We start from the raw sequence: 15,637 nt of genomic DNA, 5'->3' as shown, positions 1-15,637 counted from the left end.
CAGGTTCTAACCCAGAACCTTCTTCCTGTGAGGCGGCAGCGCTAATGCCCCATGGAAGTTCAATGTCATGAAAACCACTTTAGATCATAGACTTCCATCTTTGAAAAAAACTTAATAAATACAGTGAGTTATGATAGTAAAACAGAAAAATGAAGGATTAACTGTCAAGTAGCCCTTTTACAGGATCTTGACTCTTGTAAGGGAGCCAGGTTCTTTATGACTGAATGGGATCACTGCTCCTGTTAGATGAGAAATCAATTTTCTGGTCTGTTTTTCTTCCCATTGCTTATCGTTATTTTTAGATTTTCATATGTCTTTAATATTACCGTAATTGCATAGTAATCCATCCAGTGTGTGTGCCTGGTAAATCTGGATTATGAAACCGACATATCATACTCGGTGTTGGCTGGGATAGTTTTTTGAAAATCCCAAAAGCTATTATTTTTCTGTCAGCAGCTCGAGGATTACCCAATTATACTTGATAGAGCCGTCCGGTTTCCAGGGAAACATCCTTGTTCCTGCTCCTATGAGACGAGACGAGATCAAGCCGCTGACTGGGGAGTCTGGCGCTCAGTGAACTCTAATTATTGGATGGAGAAATCCCTCAAGTATTGTTGCCTAGTGCGTCAAATAACCTCTAAGAATAGTGTGTTGCGCACTCAGCCCCGCTACAGACTAAAAATAAAATCCACAAAACTTTACACTCATTAACAGTATTTGTGACTAATCTGCATTTTCACATGCTTTAAATATACTATATTCTATTAAACCTTACCAGGTCTGAAACCACTTTCATTCACTTTCAAGGGCAGAATTCATAGTGGATTAAATATTTCAAGGGTTGAGACGCCGACCGGAAGCTTCTTGTAAAACTGCTTTAATAATGCAACAATTGATGGACTAACCTTTTAATCACCTCTGGGCACTGCCTCTGAATTGTGTGTGTGTGTTTGTGTGTGGGGGGGGGGGGGGGATTATGAAAGTCCTACATTTCCCGATTTTCTTAAATGAGTGTGTGGTGTGTGGTCAGGTGTCTACACACCCTGTAACTGTCACTCTCTGAGTTTCACTTGTTATCACTTCTGGGTGCAATCAAGCAGAAATTACACAGATAAATACATATCAGCCAAACAGAAGTCAAACAAAAGACTGATTTGTCATACACGGCCTCACATGAACACACAGAGGGTAGTGTAGAAACTCTATTTTATAGGGTACTGTGTCAGATGGAGTCACTCATGATGGTCAAACACCGAAAGGAACATATGAGAACAGATGTGCAATAGAATACAGACAGAGTGTAATTGAGCAGCACTGTATTACTGGATGGCTCTCGGCCACATGGGGAAAGAACAGGGTTTCCCAAATCTTCTGTATCCATGTCTCGACAGAAGAAAAGGTACCAGCGGATTGGCTCTCTGTGAACATGGAGCCGAGCCAAACTTACTCCTCGTCGTCGTGGCACTGAGGTGAACTTGCCTGTTTCATCATCACTGTGCTCACAATTAGACCTAGGGAGGATCTCTCTATCTCTCCCTCTCTGTTTCTGTCTGTCTGCCTCCTTCTCTCCCTGCTTCCCTCATACACACATCATCTTCTCTTTTTCCTCCCACTCCCTCCTCTCGCTTCACTTTCCTCCTCTCTTTCTATCAGGCGCACGCCGCTGCCTGGTTCCTCCCCTGGGTCGCAGCATCGACGCAGGTTGGCGTCATAGTGGTCTAATTTTACTGCTGTTGATGCTGATGTTAAAAGAAGCAATAGGCACCTGCTATTTCTGCTGCTACCCCATCTCCCCGGGGCCGGCGAGAAAGGTATTAATAGACAGAGTTATTAGGCCCTGCATGGTCGCACTTACAGGCTTTATTGAGGAAAAAGAGGCTCTGCTTAAGTGCAACGGAAACAGGAGAGGTACTCAGAATTCAGCTGTTATGCAACGACGGCAGTGGTGACGAAACAACAGGTTCAACCCAAGCCTTTTTAATTCTTTCATGAAGCAAGAAACAAGGAGGAAGCTTTGTTCCTGTGCAACGTGAATTCTTCAAATTCTATCAAATATTTGAATCTCCTGAGTTTGAAGTTGTTCTCTGGAGGAGCGGGTCGACAGGAAGCAGAGTGACAAGGGCTGATATCCAGGCTGGGTTGCACAAAAGGGTGTGTCCACTGGGAGGGCTCCGACGTCAGCATGACAGTTATTGCAAGATGGTAGCCTTCCATCCAGCATGTCCCACACGCACACTCCACACCCACCCACAGACACACACACTCACATACACACACACACACACACACACACACACACACACACAAAAGCTAACCCTAAATCAACCTTAAAACATGTCTTGGACATGTCTTGGACATGTCATGGACGTGTTTTTTGCCCTCATAATGTTTTTTGAACAGTTTTAGGTCCCCACAACAGGAGTAATACCTGGACTACAAACCCACACACACACACACCCACACCCACATATGCACAACAAGCACTCCCTGTGTAAAACCATGAAGCAATCTACTTTCCAATTAATCATGATGCAATATTGGTAGAAGGTGACATGAGCAAGTAGGGTTAAATAATGACAAGTAAGAGGGAGCGGCTGGGAGGATTTTATCTTTTGAATCATAAACTACGTGATAAAATACACGATTGCACAAATGGTACAAATTCAGACAAAGTTACCAAATGTATCTAAATACCCAAATAATGACATCAACAAAAATAAGCAGTTAGTTGGGAGACGGTCACTACGTCATGAAATCATGTAGTTAATGTGAAATTATATGACTTCATGTTTGCATATTTCTTTTTTGAATCACACTTTTTTGTTGAGAAAAGATGGAAGAAACAGGATTACACAAGTGTTAACACATAGCAGATGCATGTAACTTATAAATCTAAGCTCACATGTAGCTGAGAATATGAGTTGAAATGAAGAACAAAACCATGTGAAATCCTTCAATTGAATTGGGTTTCTAAAATTTGATAATTAAGAAGTTACAGTGAAGAAGAAAAGTTGTGTTTGCAACGGTCAGTTACGTCTGTCTGTCTGTTTGTTTGTTAATTTGTTTGAATGTGAACGAGAATTTTCAAAAACCTCAAGACGGATTACAATTAAACTTGGTGGAATGGTGTATAGTATTGTGTAGAGAGAAGAACATTACATTTTGGTGTGGATCCAGCAATGTTCTTTTCTCTTTCTATAACAGTGGGCGATGGGGCTTACTTTTTCATATTTTCCATATTTTCCTTGAGCTTCCAGGCACCTTTAGTAAACTGATATCTGTGAGTGTGTGAATTTGGTTCACCATGATTGAATGTAGGGAGACTGTTAGGCATTGTCATTACTGCATTAGAAATATATATATATATAACATTGCTAGACTACTTGAGACTCATGTTTCTAGATCACCACCTTCCAAATTACATTTTTCCATGTGACCTCTTCATCAAACTGGACATTTTGATGTTATGTTGGCACATCTGTGTTAATCCTGGCCCGACTGTGGTGGATTTACTGTACTCTCATTGTGTGCGGTGGGAAATATGAAGAAGTTGGAAACAGACTGTATAAATAAAAGACACTTTACACCTCGCTTCCAGCTGGCTGCATGTTCTTGTCCATTTGCAAGAACGGTGAATGTTTGTTAAGTCCAGACTGTGCTGTCTGTGCCTGTCATGCATTATTACTGAGGACACAGGGTTTCACGTGGGAAGTGATATTCAGAGATCACAGAGGGAAATGAAACCAGTTCAGACGCTGGTTGTGGATCCTCTTGTGTAACCGGCCACATGTGTGCAGACGTTGTCTCTGCTGCGAGAATAAACACATCACCTCGATTACAGGTAAATAAATCACATTTTATTCCCCATTCGCTGCAGATACACCAAAACATACGAGACACGGTTTATGTCTGTTCAGAAACCGAGTCTGATCGTGCTGCACGTCTCAGACACCCGCAGCAAGCCAGTCCCACTTCGCTCTCCAAATTTGGGCAAAGGAAATCCGACGTCATCGCGCTGGGCTTGCAAGTTGAAAAAAATGGAAAGAACGCACTGACGTAGGAGCCCTGACGTATAGTTAACCTTGGCAACAGACGGAACAATAAATAGAGCCAGTGGAGGTGCAGGAAAAATACTTCCATGCCTTCATGGAGGCTAATTTTAGAGGCTGTTATAATTGGGTGATGTATACCACTGGAGCTACTTTTATATATATATATTTTTGACACTTACAGAGAAAAAATATATATAAGTGTGTGTAATGAGAAGAGAGCAATATAATGAAACAGAAAAACGTTGTTGAATTTGAATATCACTATATTTTATTTACATCTCTTACAAACACCATTCATCTTTTCTTTCTCCTGGTAAAAAAAATAAATTGAAATTTCATAAATTAAAAGCACTATTGTTTTCACAGAAAACTTTCTTATACTCAAAGATAGACCACTCAGACCAGGGTTAAGACAAAGCACGTCAGGTTTTTTAGTTGTTTTTTCATTTAGTTTCACAAACAGCTCACAATTACTCTCAGAAACCATCAACCAGAAAACAAACCGGATCAATAATAACTATTGCTCTGAACACACATCGATACTATAATGACTTGTTATCTAGCACCATAAAATCATATATCAACTCATAGTGACTAGGTGGTATTAGTTAAAACATGCTTTTTAACTTGCTACATCGGTCTAATAGGCAAGTATAGATAAAGGCAAATCAAATCATAAATAATTTGCTGCCTGGTACGAGTCCATTCCATAGCCCTGTGATCTGCACATCTATCTCAAGACAATGTGCTTGATAGGAAGGAAGTATTCTTGTATTTTGGAAGAGTCTTTAAAGGGCCAGCAGGGTCGGTGAACTGAGGGACTCAGAGGACTGGTCGTTGCTGCTGCTTCCTCTCCTGTGGGCGATGCCACAGGTGGGGAAGGTCTCTGCTTCTGGGAAGGTAAACACGAACGAAGACGTGAAGGTGGTGCCGGCGGGGGTGCAGGTCACCACGGGTGTGCACAGGGACTCAAAGTCATTGGTTTTGGCGTGAAGGGGCTCCCACTCCTGAGTTGAGTAGAGGGAGTTGGACAAGTCAACCTCGGGCACCGAGCGCGCCGTCTCCATCTCCGTCCTGGCCAGCAGATCCAGAGACTCCTCCAAGACAGAGGAGTCCAGGTCGGTCATCTTCACCGTGCTGCTGGAGAGGGTGCAAGTAGACAGGACGGAGCTGCTGCTGGAGAAGATGGAGTTGGAGGTCGAGGTGAAAGTCGGCTGAGCTAGAGTGGAAGCCGACGTCCTGGGGATGGTGGTCTGCAACTGGGAAGACAGCTCAGTGGCGAGGCAGGGGTGGTTAGGGGAGATGGAGATCATTGTGAAGTCTGTGTCCAGCTCGGAGGGGATTTTGCAGATTGGCTGGTGGGCAGCCAGGATGAACTCAAGCCTCTCTTTCTCCTTCAGGAGATTAGTGATATCACTCTGCAGGTTGGACTTCTCATCCTCGAGCTCATCAGTTTCCTGTAAAGGGTAGAGGGAAGGGGGGCGTTAACTCAGCTGCTGGATTACACGGCTCTTAAATGTGATGAGAAATAAACCTTAATGAACAGTCAATCTGTGGGATACTTACAGCTTGCAGAGTGTCGGTAAGCTCTCGCCTCCTGTTACGGCATTTGGCCGCTGCCTGCTTGTTTCTCTCTCTGCGAACTCTCCTCTTCTCATCCTCCTCAGGTGAGACCTGGACAAAAGAAAAAGATGAAGAAAAAGTTAAGACCCAAGCTCTATGATGCACTGCAATCGGTTACTGCTTATTATAACATCACAATAAAAGGATGGATGAGTGATAATTACCTGTTCTGCTCTGCTCCTCCTGGAGTTATGACCCTTGGATGCAGACCTCATTGTTGTTCCAGGGTAGGCAGGGCTGGCACCGTAGGGGTGAGCTCTGTGTGAGGGGGCCACCGAGGAGACCAAAGGCTGGACCATCCACTGGAGGTCCGGGGTGCTGGAAATGGCCGTGACGGTGGGGATGAAGGAGGCACTTGATGCTGTCAGGTCAGTGAAATCCTGGAATGAAAAGGAAAGGAGGGTTGAGTGCATTTGGAAGACTTTCAGAAGAGAGCGGGAGGGGGTGGATGCAAATCTGCAGGATGGGCATGAATGAAGCAGAGAGGGTCTATAAAAAGCTGGCTGGTTTAAAAATATCCTTATGATGTCAGCTCTGACGTTACACTCTCTCTGGAGTCTCCAGGTGGATGAATGAAAACTGCCTTGCACTGTGAAGCTCAGGTCAACAGACTATTTCATGCATATGTCTGTATATAAATATGTATTATATTATTCACCAGCTTTATCTGCATTATTTGTTGAATGTTAAAAAGGCTTTTATGTTTTCAATTAGTCCCTTGCAGGTGTGATAGAGTTAAAATGCGGATTGGTGCCGTTTTAGTTTTGTCAAGTGTCAAACAGAGAGTTGCATGTTGTTAAACTTAATTCTTCTAACACTACTTCTAAAGCAGTGATTTCAAAAATATGAAAGGGGCGCGAATAAAATAAATGTTTGAAAAGAGTTTCACTGGACATACCTGAGACTGAGGGGAGCCCATGCTGGAGTAGGACCCCGCTGGGGAGGGATAGTATCCCAGGTTGTCCCCGGACGGTGAAGCGGTGCTGCAGCGGGAGGAAGAGTCGCACTCCGCGTTGAAGCCGGTGAACATCATGGTTCCCAAGGAAATCAAAATTCAAATCAGGAGCAAGAAGTAGAAGATCCAGGCAAAGTGTGCCGCACAAGGGGTGTGTGGAGCTGAAATGAGGAAATCCCTTTGGTAGGTTTCTGAACTCTGAAGTTCTGCTCGGTTTGTTTTCTTTTCTCTCGGCGATAGAAAGTTTGAATGCCAACTCTGGAGGCTCGCAGCCTCTTTATACTGCCAAGTGACGTCGGTTGAGGGGAGTGCTCCTCACCGAACACCGGGGGAGAAGAAACACACAAAACCCTGTTGAAGACGCCGCAACACTCCCCGCTAATGCTTTTATATTATTTGAATACCCTAAATATTGACTGTTTACTATGTTCTCCTGCTGTTTTATGATAATAAAGCCCGCATTTAGCAAAATTTGTCAAATTTACCCCCGTAAAATGGAATGTTCCAGACTGGGATCCCCTCTACGTCATTTTCCAAATATGGTGCATCCTGTAATAGGGGCGGGTCCTGCTGGGAAATGCACCTTCCCGAGATTGGCCGACAGCGACGTGACGTTATGCAAGAGGACAACAAACACAAGGCTGTTGTGAGAAAGTGAAGAACTGGGCCGATCGTGGTCAGCTAAAGTACAACCTACACACCACAGAGCATCATTAGATAGATTCGAACATGCAAATGTGTCTGTTCTGAGGCAAAGTGTGACACCCACATGCAATCAACCACACACTTTAGCACTGCTGGTGGATTTATTTTTAAATAATCGGGCCAACTTACATTAAACAGTTCTTTAACATATCATTATTTGGCTTATATCAATAATCTGACAAAGTAATGGGACCTGATTTTAAGTCCCTTTAAAAAAAAAAACTTATTTAAGGCTTTGAGGCCTTTTTATTGCTAAGTGCATTACATGGTTTGAGAAAACTCTTGCAGGGTCAATCAGGTTCAAAGTTATAGTTTTGGTATTGCAGATTTAAAGTTTTTAATTTGGCCGATTTGACACAGTTACTGAGTTAGAGTAAAAAATAAGAGCGAATCAATGCAGCTTAAGGGAAGAGGATAAATATGTAACTCCTCTCGGAACGACTCCACTGTGCACTTGTTATGTCTTTGTACCATTATAAGTGCCTTGAATCTGTGTTCATGTATATCAGTTGGGTGGAGTTTTTGCTGCTATTTATGCTTATGTTACATGGAGTTGAGCCAAAGTGTTTTACAACCATAGCAAAGGAAACGAGCGCGGATTAAGGACAACATGTATGTCAGAAATAGGTTTGTGGAAACTAAAAACTCAGATATACAAAGAAATAGATCAAGAAAAATAAGGATAGGCATTATCAGAAATGATTGGGTACAGAGGGTTCTGGAGGGTGATTTGCATGAATTCCATTTGCACACCCAAGACAACCTTATGTAAACGTGAGGCAGGTTTACCTAGGATTTGTGTCGGAGCAGAAGCCGTTGCGTGTGTACTATGCCTTCAGGCGCTTCTTGTACCTGAAGTGTGCAATCCAAGCAAGGGTGTGTTCAGTCGCAGAGCCAGCTGATAACAGGTTTCTGAGGTGTACTTTTCCACAACAGCAGTTTGCTTTTCTTCCTCTCTCAGCAGTGTTTGAACTCGTCCTGTGAGGTGTTCCCTCTGTCAGACTCTGGCAGAGGGAATCCTCACACCTCTCCCTGGCTACACAAAAACCATAAATGCAGTTGGACACATCGCACTTTACATTGATCTTTGAATTGACGTTGAACTGAATTAGTCTATAGGTTAACAACATGCGCATGACAATATTTCCATTGCAATAAACACACAGATTAAGATGATCTTTTTTTTTTTATAGTAATCTATACAGTTTAAAGAAAAAAAGCAGGACCTTTAGGACCAACACAATTTCAATTCAAGGACCCCATGTTAGTTTGACTGATTTGACTTTTGTTTATTCATTAAAATGGAGAGAGGACAGAAAAAATGGAAAAGCATCAACAGTTAGATGTTATTGTTGTTCTAATAATTATGAATATTTACAATTATTGTTGTTTTTGATAATAATATAGGATTCTTCAGAAATACTGTAATTACAAAGTGTTACAGGACGCAACTGTGAAATGCATAAAGATAAACAGTTTAATATGTGTTGGAACTCTGGACATGTCATTAAAGATATACAGATTAATAACAGGGTTATTGTGTGAAAGTGCATGGATGTAGGTTAAAGGCGTCGTGCTCTCTTTCCCGCGCTCGTGTTGTGTTTAACATTCCTGGTCGCCCTAGCAACACTCCACCCCTTTCGCGTCAGTGACGTCCTTTGATTTGCATGGCAACAAAGATCGTTTGTTTTCGCGGAGACGAACCACTCGACAACGTGAAACAGAAAACCGGCCCGGCAGCGTCGCCCTTCCGCTCACACTTTCGACGTCGTTACGTCAGCCGACGTCTGGACACGTCTCGGTTCCAGGAAAGAGTGGTGGAGTGAGATCTCTGTCTGTCCTCCCGTCTCTGTGCGGAGCAACGGAATGAAACAGGACACCGATCAAAACGTGGACATATTGTTTGAGTGTTTTTTGTTTGACTGGTTGGCAAGAAGAGCAGCTTCACTACCACCGAGCCACTGTACTGGACACTCTGACTCCGTGATGCAACGATAAGCACACAGCAGAATACAAATAAAAGATAGCGTTCATTATAGGAGGTCCCAAGATAAAGTTGACAGATGATTGATAGACAGACAGACTGACAGACAGACAGACAGACAGACAGACAGACAGACAGACAGATGATTGATAGATAGACAGACAGATAGACAGACAGACAGACAGACAGACAGACAGACAGACAGACAGACAGATGATTGATAGATAGACAGACAGACAGACAGGCAGACTATTGATAGACAGACAGACAGACAGACAGACAGACAGACAGACAGACAGACAGACAGACAGACAGACAGACAGGCAGGCAGGCAGGCAGACAGACATAGAGATAGACAGATAGACAGATAGACAGATAGACAGATAGACAGACAGACAGACAGACAGATAATTAAAAATATAAAGTTTATTATAAAAATTGTATACACGCAAAAGTTAAATGAGAGAGAGAGAGAGAGCATTCAACATGGTAGCAGATAAGGTATTGGTATTGGGAGGAAAAAGATAATATCAATAAATGATAATACCTTATTTTGTGAAACTACATCTACTTTGTTTCTTCTTATTCGATTTATTTCACTTTTAATTAGATTTTTTTTTATATGTTATAATCTTTTTGAAGTAATTCTCTTGAGTCCAGTCCATTAGGCCACATACAGCCACAGCAGTGCTGTTATTCAAGACCACAATTATGATAACACACGATCTACTTGGCTACTTAGCTTGAACTTTGGACGCTGATGTCACTGCGCCTAAAAATAACCTCCCCTCTGTTATGTCTATTCACGCTCAACTTACTGGGGTGAAAACAAGTGTTTTTGAAGTCTGGTATAGTGAGGGGGGGGGGGGGGGGGGGTCATCTGCACTTGTTATGTCCGACCTTTGCACCCCTGAGCCAACAGGCACGCAGGCAGTGGGGTACATGAATGGGGTGGGAAGTCGACCCCCTAATGATGTGCCGGTAAATAAGCCCAGAGGGGGCTGCCACTGCCGGGAAGCAGCGAGTACCCCCTCCCCTCTTTTCTTTTCACCGTGCATCCCTCTCCCTTCAGTGGATCTGTGAGGTCATCTGAAGCCTAAATATAGAAAATCCAAACCCCTTCTATTGTCACAGGAGCTGATTTAGATGCTTGCATGTAGGTGCCAGTAAACTGCAGCAACAAAAGCAGTATTGTGAGGGGGACTATCAAAGGGACTGATACCTCCAGTTATATGCATTCACACGCTACGCATTTACACGATACATCTGCATAGCTCCCTGTTGTTGTGGCAGATGAGGGTCAAGTGCAGGAGCTCACCCTCCTCTTCCTCCTCATGTCTCCAGCAGCACCTCTATATTCATCCTCATGACGCTGATATCAGAAACAATTCCTGACGGGTATTTTAGCGCGTGTTTCACTTTCCTTTTGTGACTGTGAGTGAGTGGGCCACACACACACACACACACAAAAACGCACACGAACACACAAACGCGCGCCCCCCTACTTCTTTCGCCCATTCCCCGGAAACACCATATATGGCTCGACGGGTCCACTCTGTGATTGGCTGTTCCGCTGCAGCGACAATTCTGTTGCTGGACCTCTATTCATATGCAGCGACAGGTGAACGGCGATGTGATGTATTGATCCCGGTCGAACGGTCGATTATAGGTGATCAGTAATTGGCTGCTAGGACGAGATGGGGTTCGTGCATTTATATAAAAAAAAAGGTTTCACTATGTAGCTCCATGTGATGAAGTGAGTTGTTTCTATAACATTGGATGGCAGAGGTTATAGAGTTGTTCCAATCCGGGTCCTCCAGTTGGAACATGAAGTACTAAAGACACCAGAACCCCGTTATAAACTGTTATTTATAAAATGTCAACACATTGCTGCTCCCTCACCTCCCTTCACCTCCAAGGACATTTCTGTGGCCACCAATGCGGCAATATACACTATGTATATGTTTAGAAAAATTATATATTTATACGTCTCGTCAACGTATGTGGACATGACGGGAACATAATGTATGATGCAGATGCTGCATACATGAAATGACGTAGTTCATTCATGGCTATGGCACCTCTTGCAGGCGGGGGTGTCCCTTTGTATTTTCTTGCCATTTTTTCACATTAGAACAAATAAAATAGGTTAGTAATAAAAACAGGCTGCTTAGTATTGTTGTTGATGCGTTTCGGGGATTTCAATGTGAAATGGGAGACCACCTGCTGGCTTTCCCCCCCACCCTTCCACCTTCCCCCTCTGTGGAATGGTTCAGTCTCACCACCCGGATTTCATTCATAAAATTCCAGCTCACTATAAAAGGCGGGCCTGACTATCTGCACAGTTACCATTTATGAAACTGGCAAATGGAATATAAGTAGCTGTCATTTTTTGGGGGGTGCTGTTAAGACGAGAGAAACGTATCTTTTTATTTTGAATGCAGTGATTTTTTTTGTTTGGATGAAAACATGCATCCAGACTCCTGCACTGAGTACGACTCGTCCTCCAGCTGTAGCACAGCATCGCCTGGCGGGGACACCCCTGGGTGCAGCCGGCATCCTCCTGACTCGCTTTCATCATCAGTGGACGGCGCCAAGGTACAAGCGGACCCCAGCCTCACAATTTGAAAGCTCACAATACGGGATAATTAATGCACAAGGATAATATAGGTTGCACTCCTCATTTTTCTGCACACACACCCGAGTGCATTTCATAGACAGAATTTTCTTGAACAGGATTTAGTGTCCCGTGCTGAGGAGGGCTCCTTACGAACACATATGCAGTGTCTATATTGTCTCTTTGCATCTGTGGGGGATCCGGGAACACAGAGCGATAATGTTGAAGGAAATTGATTGTAATAGACTTTAGACACATGCATCACGTCTTGGTCGTGACCTTTCATTTTAGAGTGAGGATGGTGAAAATAGAGGGGATTGGGATTTGATGATTTTCACGCACAGACTGTATGGATTCTTCTTCTTTTTTGCAATCCTCAGCCACATGATTAATGCACCGTATAAACACATGTAAAGGTCAGCCATGGATGCGATTGCTTATTAAATCAGTGTTTACCAGCATGCTTGCATATAAATGTGTTTTCTTTTGTTGCAGGACAGTGACACCAGCGCATCGGACTCCTTTGTTCCGACCGTGACTGCCATCTCGACCTCGCCGGATCTGAGGTGGATGGTGCAGCCGACGGTGCTCACATCTGTCTCCCCGTCGCCCAGACGCGCCAAGACCAAAACGCACGGAGCGAACCATCGGCCGTCGTCAGGTGCAAACAAGGCGAAGCCCTCCAGCAGGAAGGGCCAGAGGGAGCAGGTATATTTGCATATGTATAAATATATATCCAGACAGGGTTACTGGGGAGGGGAGGGAAACAACGTCACAGAAAGAACGTCACGTGCAATCAATCAATCGATCAATCAATCAATCAGTCAATCAATGCAATATTAATTTCTCTGCGCAATTTATATATTCCATTTATACTTTTATATTTGCAACACATTTCCTCATTGTGGGGGTAATAAAGGAAGGTCATATTTGATCTTATCTTACATCTCCTCAATGATATCCGTCATCCACTGTCCTGTTGGGGAGTATCGCGATATGGTTCGAATTGAATGATGAATTAGATTTCAATTGTTTTTACAGTCAAAGTGAAATTAACGGAGCGAGTGTGGCGTAAGTGAACGACTGCAGGGAGGAACACACGAAAGAGAGCGGTTGGGTTGTGTCTAATTGGTGCAGCGAGTCCTAATTACTGAGAGAAACGAGCACATGCCCCGTGAGTGGTGTGCACGGGCATGGATGGGAAATTGCATAAAACGCGCGCTCACGTGGGCTGCCTCGGCTCGACGGTGGGTGCTGCGTTTTGACGCCTGAGCTGAGGGAGGGGAGAAGATGCTGCACCGAGCACACATCAGTATTCCAATGCAGTATACATTCACTTTATCTTTTTGGCACGAGAGGTGGTGTGGAAGAGCCAAACGCTGACATGGCGAAAACCAAGCAGGATGCAGCGTTTAATAGACTTGGTCTGTGATTGATTTCAGCCCTCCAAAGAGGAGGAGGAGAGGCGCACGATCAGGAGGGAGAGGAACAAGATCGCTGCGGCCAAGTGTCGCAACAGACGGAGGGAGCTGATAGACACTCTACAGGCTGTAAGTGGCATTGTATGGAGGAGATTCACACGCTATATGCACCCATCCGAAGGCTGAGCGCATGTACAGTGATGTGTGACATGTCAGAAGTTATAAAGGTTACTGCAGCACAGCAGGGGGGACTGTTTTCTGATTGTGTCCCTCCTCTCCGCAGGAAACCGACGAGCTCGAGGAGGAGAGGTCCACCCTCCAGACGGAGATAGCCGACCTGCTGAAGGAGAAGGAGAGGCTGGAGCAGGTCTTAGCCTCCCACCAACCATCCTGCAAGCTCCCTGCAAGTGATGCTGATGAGGAGGAGGAGGAGGATAGGGAAGATGGTGATAGCATAATGATGCAGGATCCCCCGCCCTCCCCGCAGCTGCTGTCCATCATAGAGAATGGGAAACCACCAGAGAGCAATACAGCAATGGGAGAAGCCTCTATAATTGGCCAAGACATGGATGACGTCCCCTGCATCCCCGCCGCGGCCATCTTGGGGAACTCCAACATCCTCCTGTGCTCGAGCGCGGAAGAGGAGGCTCTGGAGGACTTGAAAGGAGACGACCTGGACGACCTGGTGCCCAGCCTGGAGATGGCGGTGACCTCCGAGACGGCCTCATCCGTCCCCGACATAGACCTTAGCGGCCCCTTCTGCCTCTCAGACTGGGAGACCCTGTACAAGTCTGTGGCGAGCGACCTTGAATCTCTGAGCACCCCCATCATGTCTTCCAGTCCCACTTGTAGCAACTACCGCACAGTGTTCTCCTTCAACTACCCTGAGATTGATTCCTTGGCCGACGGCTGCGAGGGCCTCAAAGGAAGCCTCGGAGATAGTCTCAACTCCCCAACCCTTCTGGCCTTGTGAACGGAACCACGTTATGCAATGATACTTTAAAATCGTATTCTAACCAGCCAGCAAGCTATGATCTTTCTCAAGTAACCTTTTGTAGTGTGAGTTTTGATGTTGTGTAAACCTGAACATCGAAGGGTTGTGTATACGACATGTTTTTTCTGTGAGAGAGTCGATTTTCTTCCACGCTGCCGGTGCAGGTCTTCAAAAAAACGTGACTTTGTGCCGGTGTGAAAACAAGTGCATGCAAATACACGTCATCAGTGATTCAAGAAAAGGTGGTAGCTTGTGTTTTTAAAATGCCTAAATGTGATGTGATGTGTGATCATGCTCAGTAGCCTCTCTGTGTGTAATATAGTTGTGTTGTAACACGCGAAAAAAGAAGGGTCGCTCATGTGTAGCATATCGGTGTCACATCTTGCTGTGTAAGGAGTCCCATTGACCTAACATTTCCTTTAAAGGTTTTCCATTAAAAAAAATATCTATCACGTCATGTATTTTATCAAGATGTATTTTATGACATAGTTTATTTTTTTACTTATAAAGAATGATCAGATGCAAAAATATATATATAATGCTGGAAATAAAGTGAGTCAACTGCGAACCTTTTTGTTGTTGTCGTTCGGTCTCACCACAGGCTTCACAAGATCCACTCAGGGGCCATTTTGGAGCATTCAGTCATGATCATCCTCGGCAGATGAGGAGGCAAGTCGATGACTAGTTGAGTTGCTTTTAAAAACAAGAAGTCCTTAGAAAAAAAAGGAAATGTGAACGTCTGGAAGTCCATGACAAACTCTGAAGAAGATTGTGCACATATGATTGTTTCCTTGAGAGCAATTTCAAATTTTTAGAGTGATCTACGCACCTCAGTCTTTAGGCCAACATGGATGAGCAGACCTTAAAATTGTTAATTTTAGTATTTTACAATTACCTAACAGGCAAGAAAACATGTCTGCCAAAGGAAGACCATGAAATATGATTGAAAGCTCAAGAACAGCAACTAAATGTACATTGCAGTGAGAGATTCCTCAATGAGTATTTCTTATGTTTTCATTCCTAAAGTATTTATTTTTTGTCTTTATTCGAGTTACAGAACACCTTGTAATGGGAGTTCCTTGTTTACAGAGCATTTCTCACCTTCTCATGCTTCACAACTCTTAATCTTGTCTTAATAAATGAACATGGAATAGGACTAAAAGTTCACGGAAAGCTATACTAAATTCACCTTGTAGTGAAAGTTCCTTGTTTATAGGGCGTTTCTCACCTTCTCATGCGTCATGTGTCTTATCTTATCTACTCATGTAGTGATAAAGGTCATGTAA

General features: G+C 43.9%; 2 protein-coding genes across 2 annotated transcripts; one reads left to right on the top strand and one right to left on the bottom strand.

The window, feature by feature from the left end:
• Positions 1 to 4,294: 4,294 nt before the first annotated feature.
• LOC128460085 (protein c-Fos) lies at positions 4,295 to 6,889 on the bottom strand. The gene is made up of 4 exons (XM_053445122.1): positions 6,574 to 6,889; positions 5,840 to 6,055; positions 5,619 to 5,726; positions 4,295 to 5,509 (listed from the first exon to the last, which is right to left on the bottom strand). The coding sequence occupies exons 1-4, from the start codon at positions 6,706 to 6,708 to the stop codon at positions 4,841 to 4,843; spliced, it is 1,128 nt and encodes a 375-aa protein (XP_053301097.1). The 5' UTR covers positions 6,709 to 6,889; the 3' UTR covers positions 4,295 to 4,840.
• Positions 6,890 to 11,788: 4,899 nt separating this feature from the next.
• Positions 11,789 to 14,827, top strand: LOC128460086 (protein c-Fos). The gene is made up of 4 exons (XM_053445123.1): positions 11,789 to 11,917; positions 12,432 to 12,644; positions 13,379 to 13,486; positions 13,641 to 14,827. The coding sequence occupies exons 1-4, from the start codon at positions 11,789 to 11,791 to the stop codon at positions 14,328 to 14,330; spliced, it is 1,140 nt and encodes a 379-aa protein (XP_053301098.1). The 3' UTR covers positions 14,331 to 14,827.
• Positions 14,828 to 15,637: the final 810 nt, after the last annotated feature.

This window comes from Pleuronectes platessa, chromosome 17 (assembly GCF_947347685.1).
Source record: "Pleuronectes platessa chromosome 17, fPlePla1.1, whole genome shotgun sequence".
NCBI lineage: Eukaryota > Metazoa > Chordata > Actinopteri > Pleuronectiformes > Pleuronectidae > Pleuronectes > Pleuronectes platessa.
The sequence above is the reverse complement of the archived record's forward strand: the minus strand, read 5'-3'. Positions and strand labels throughout refer to the sequence as shown.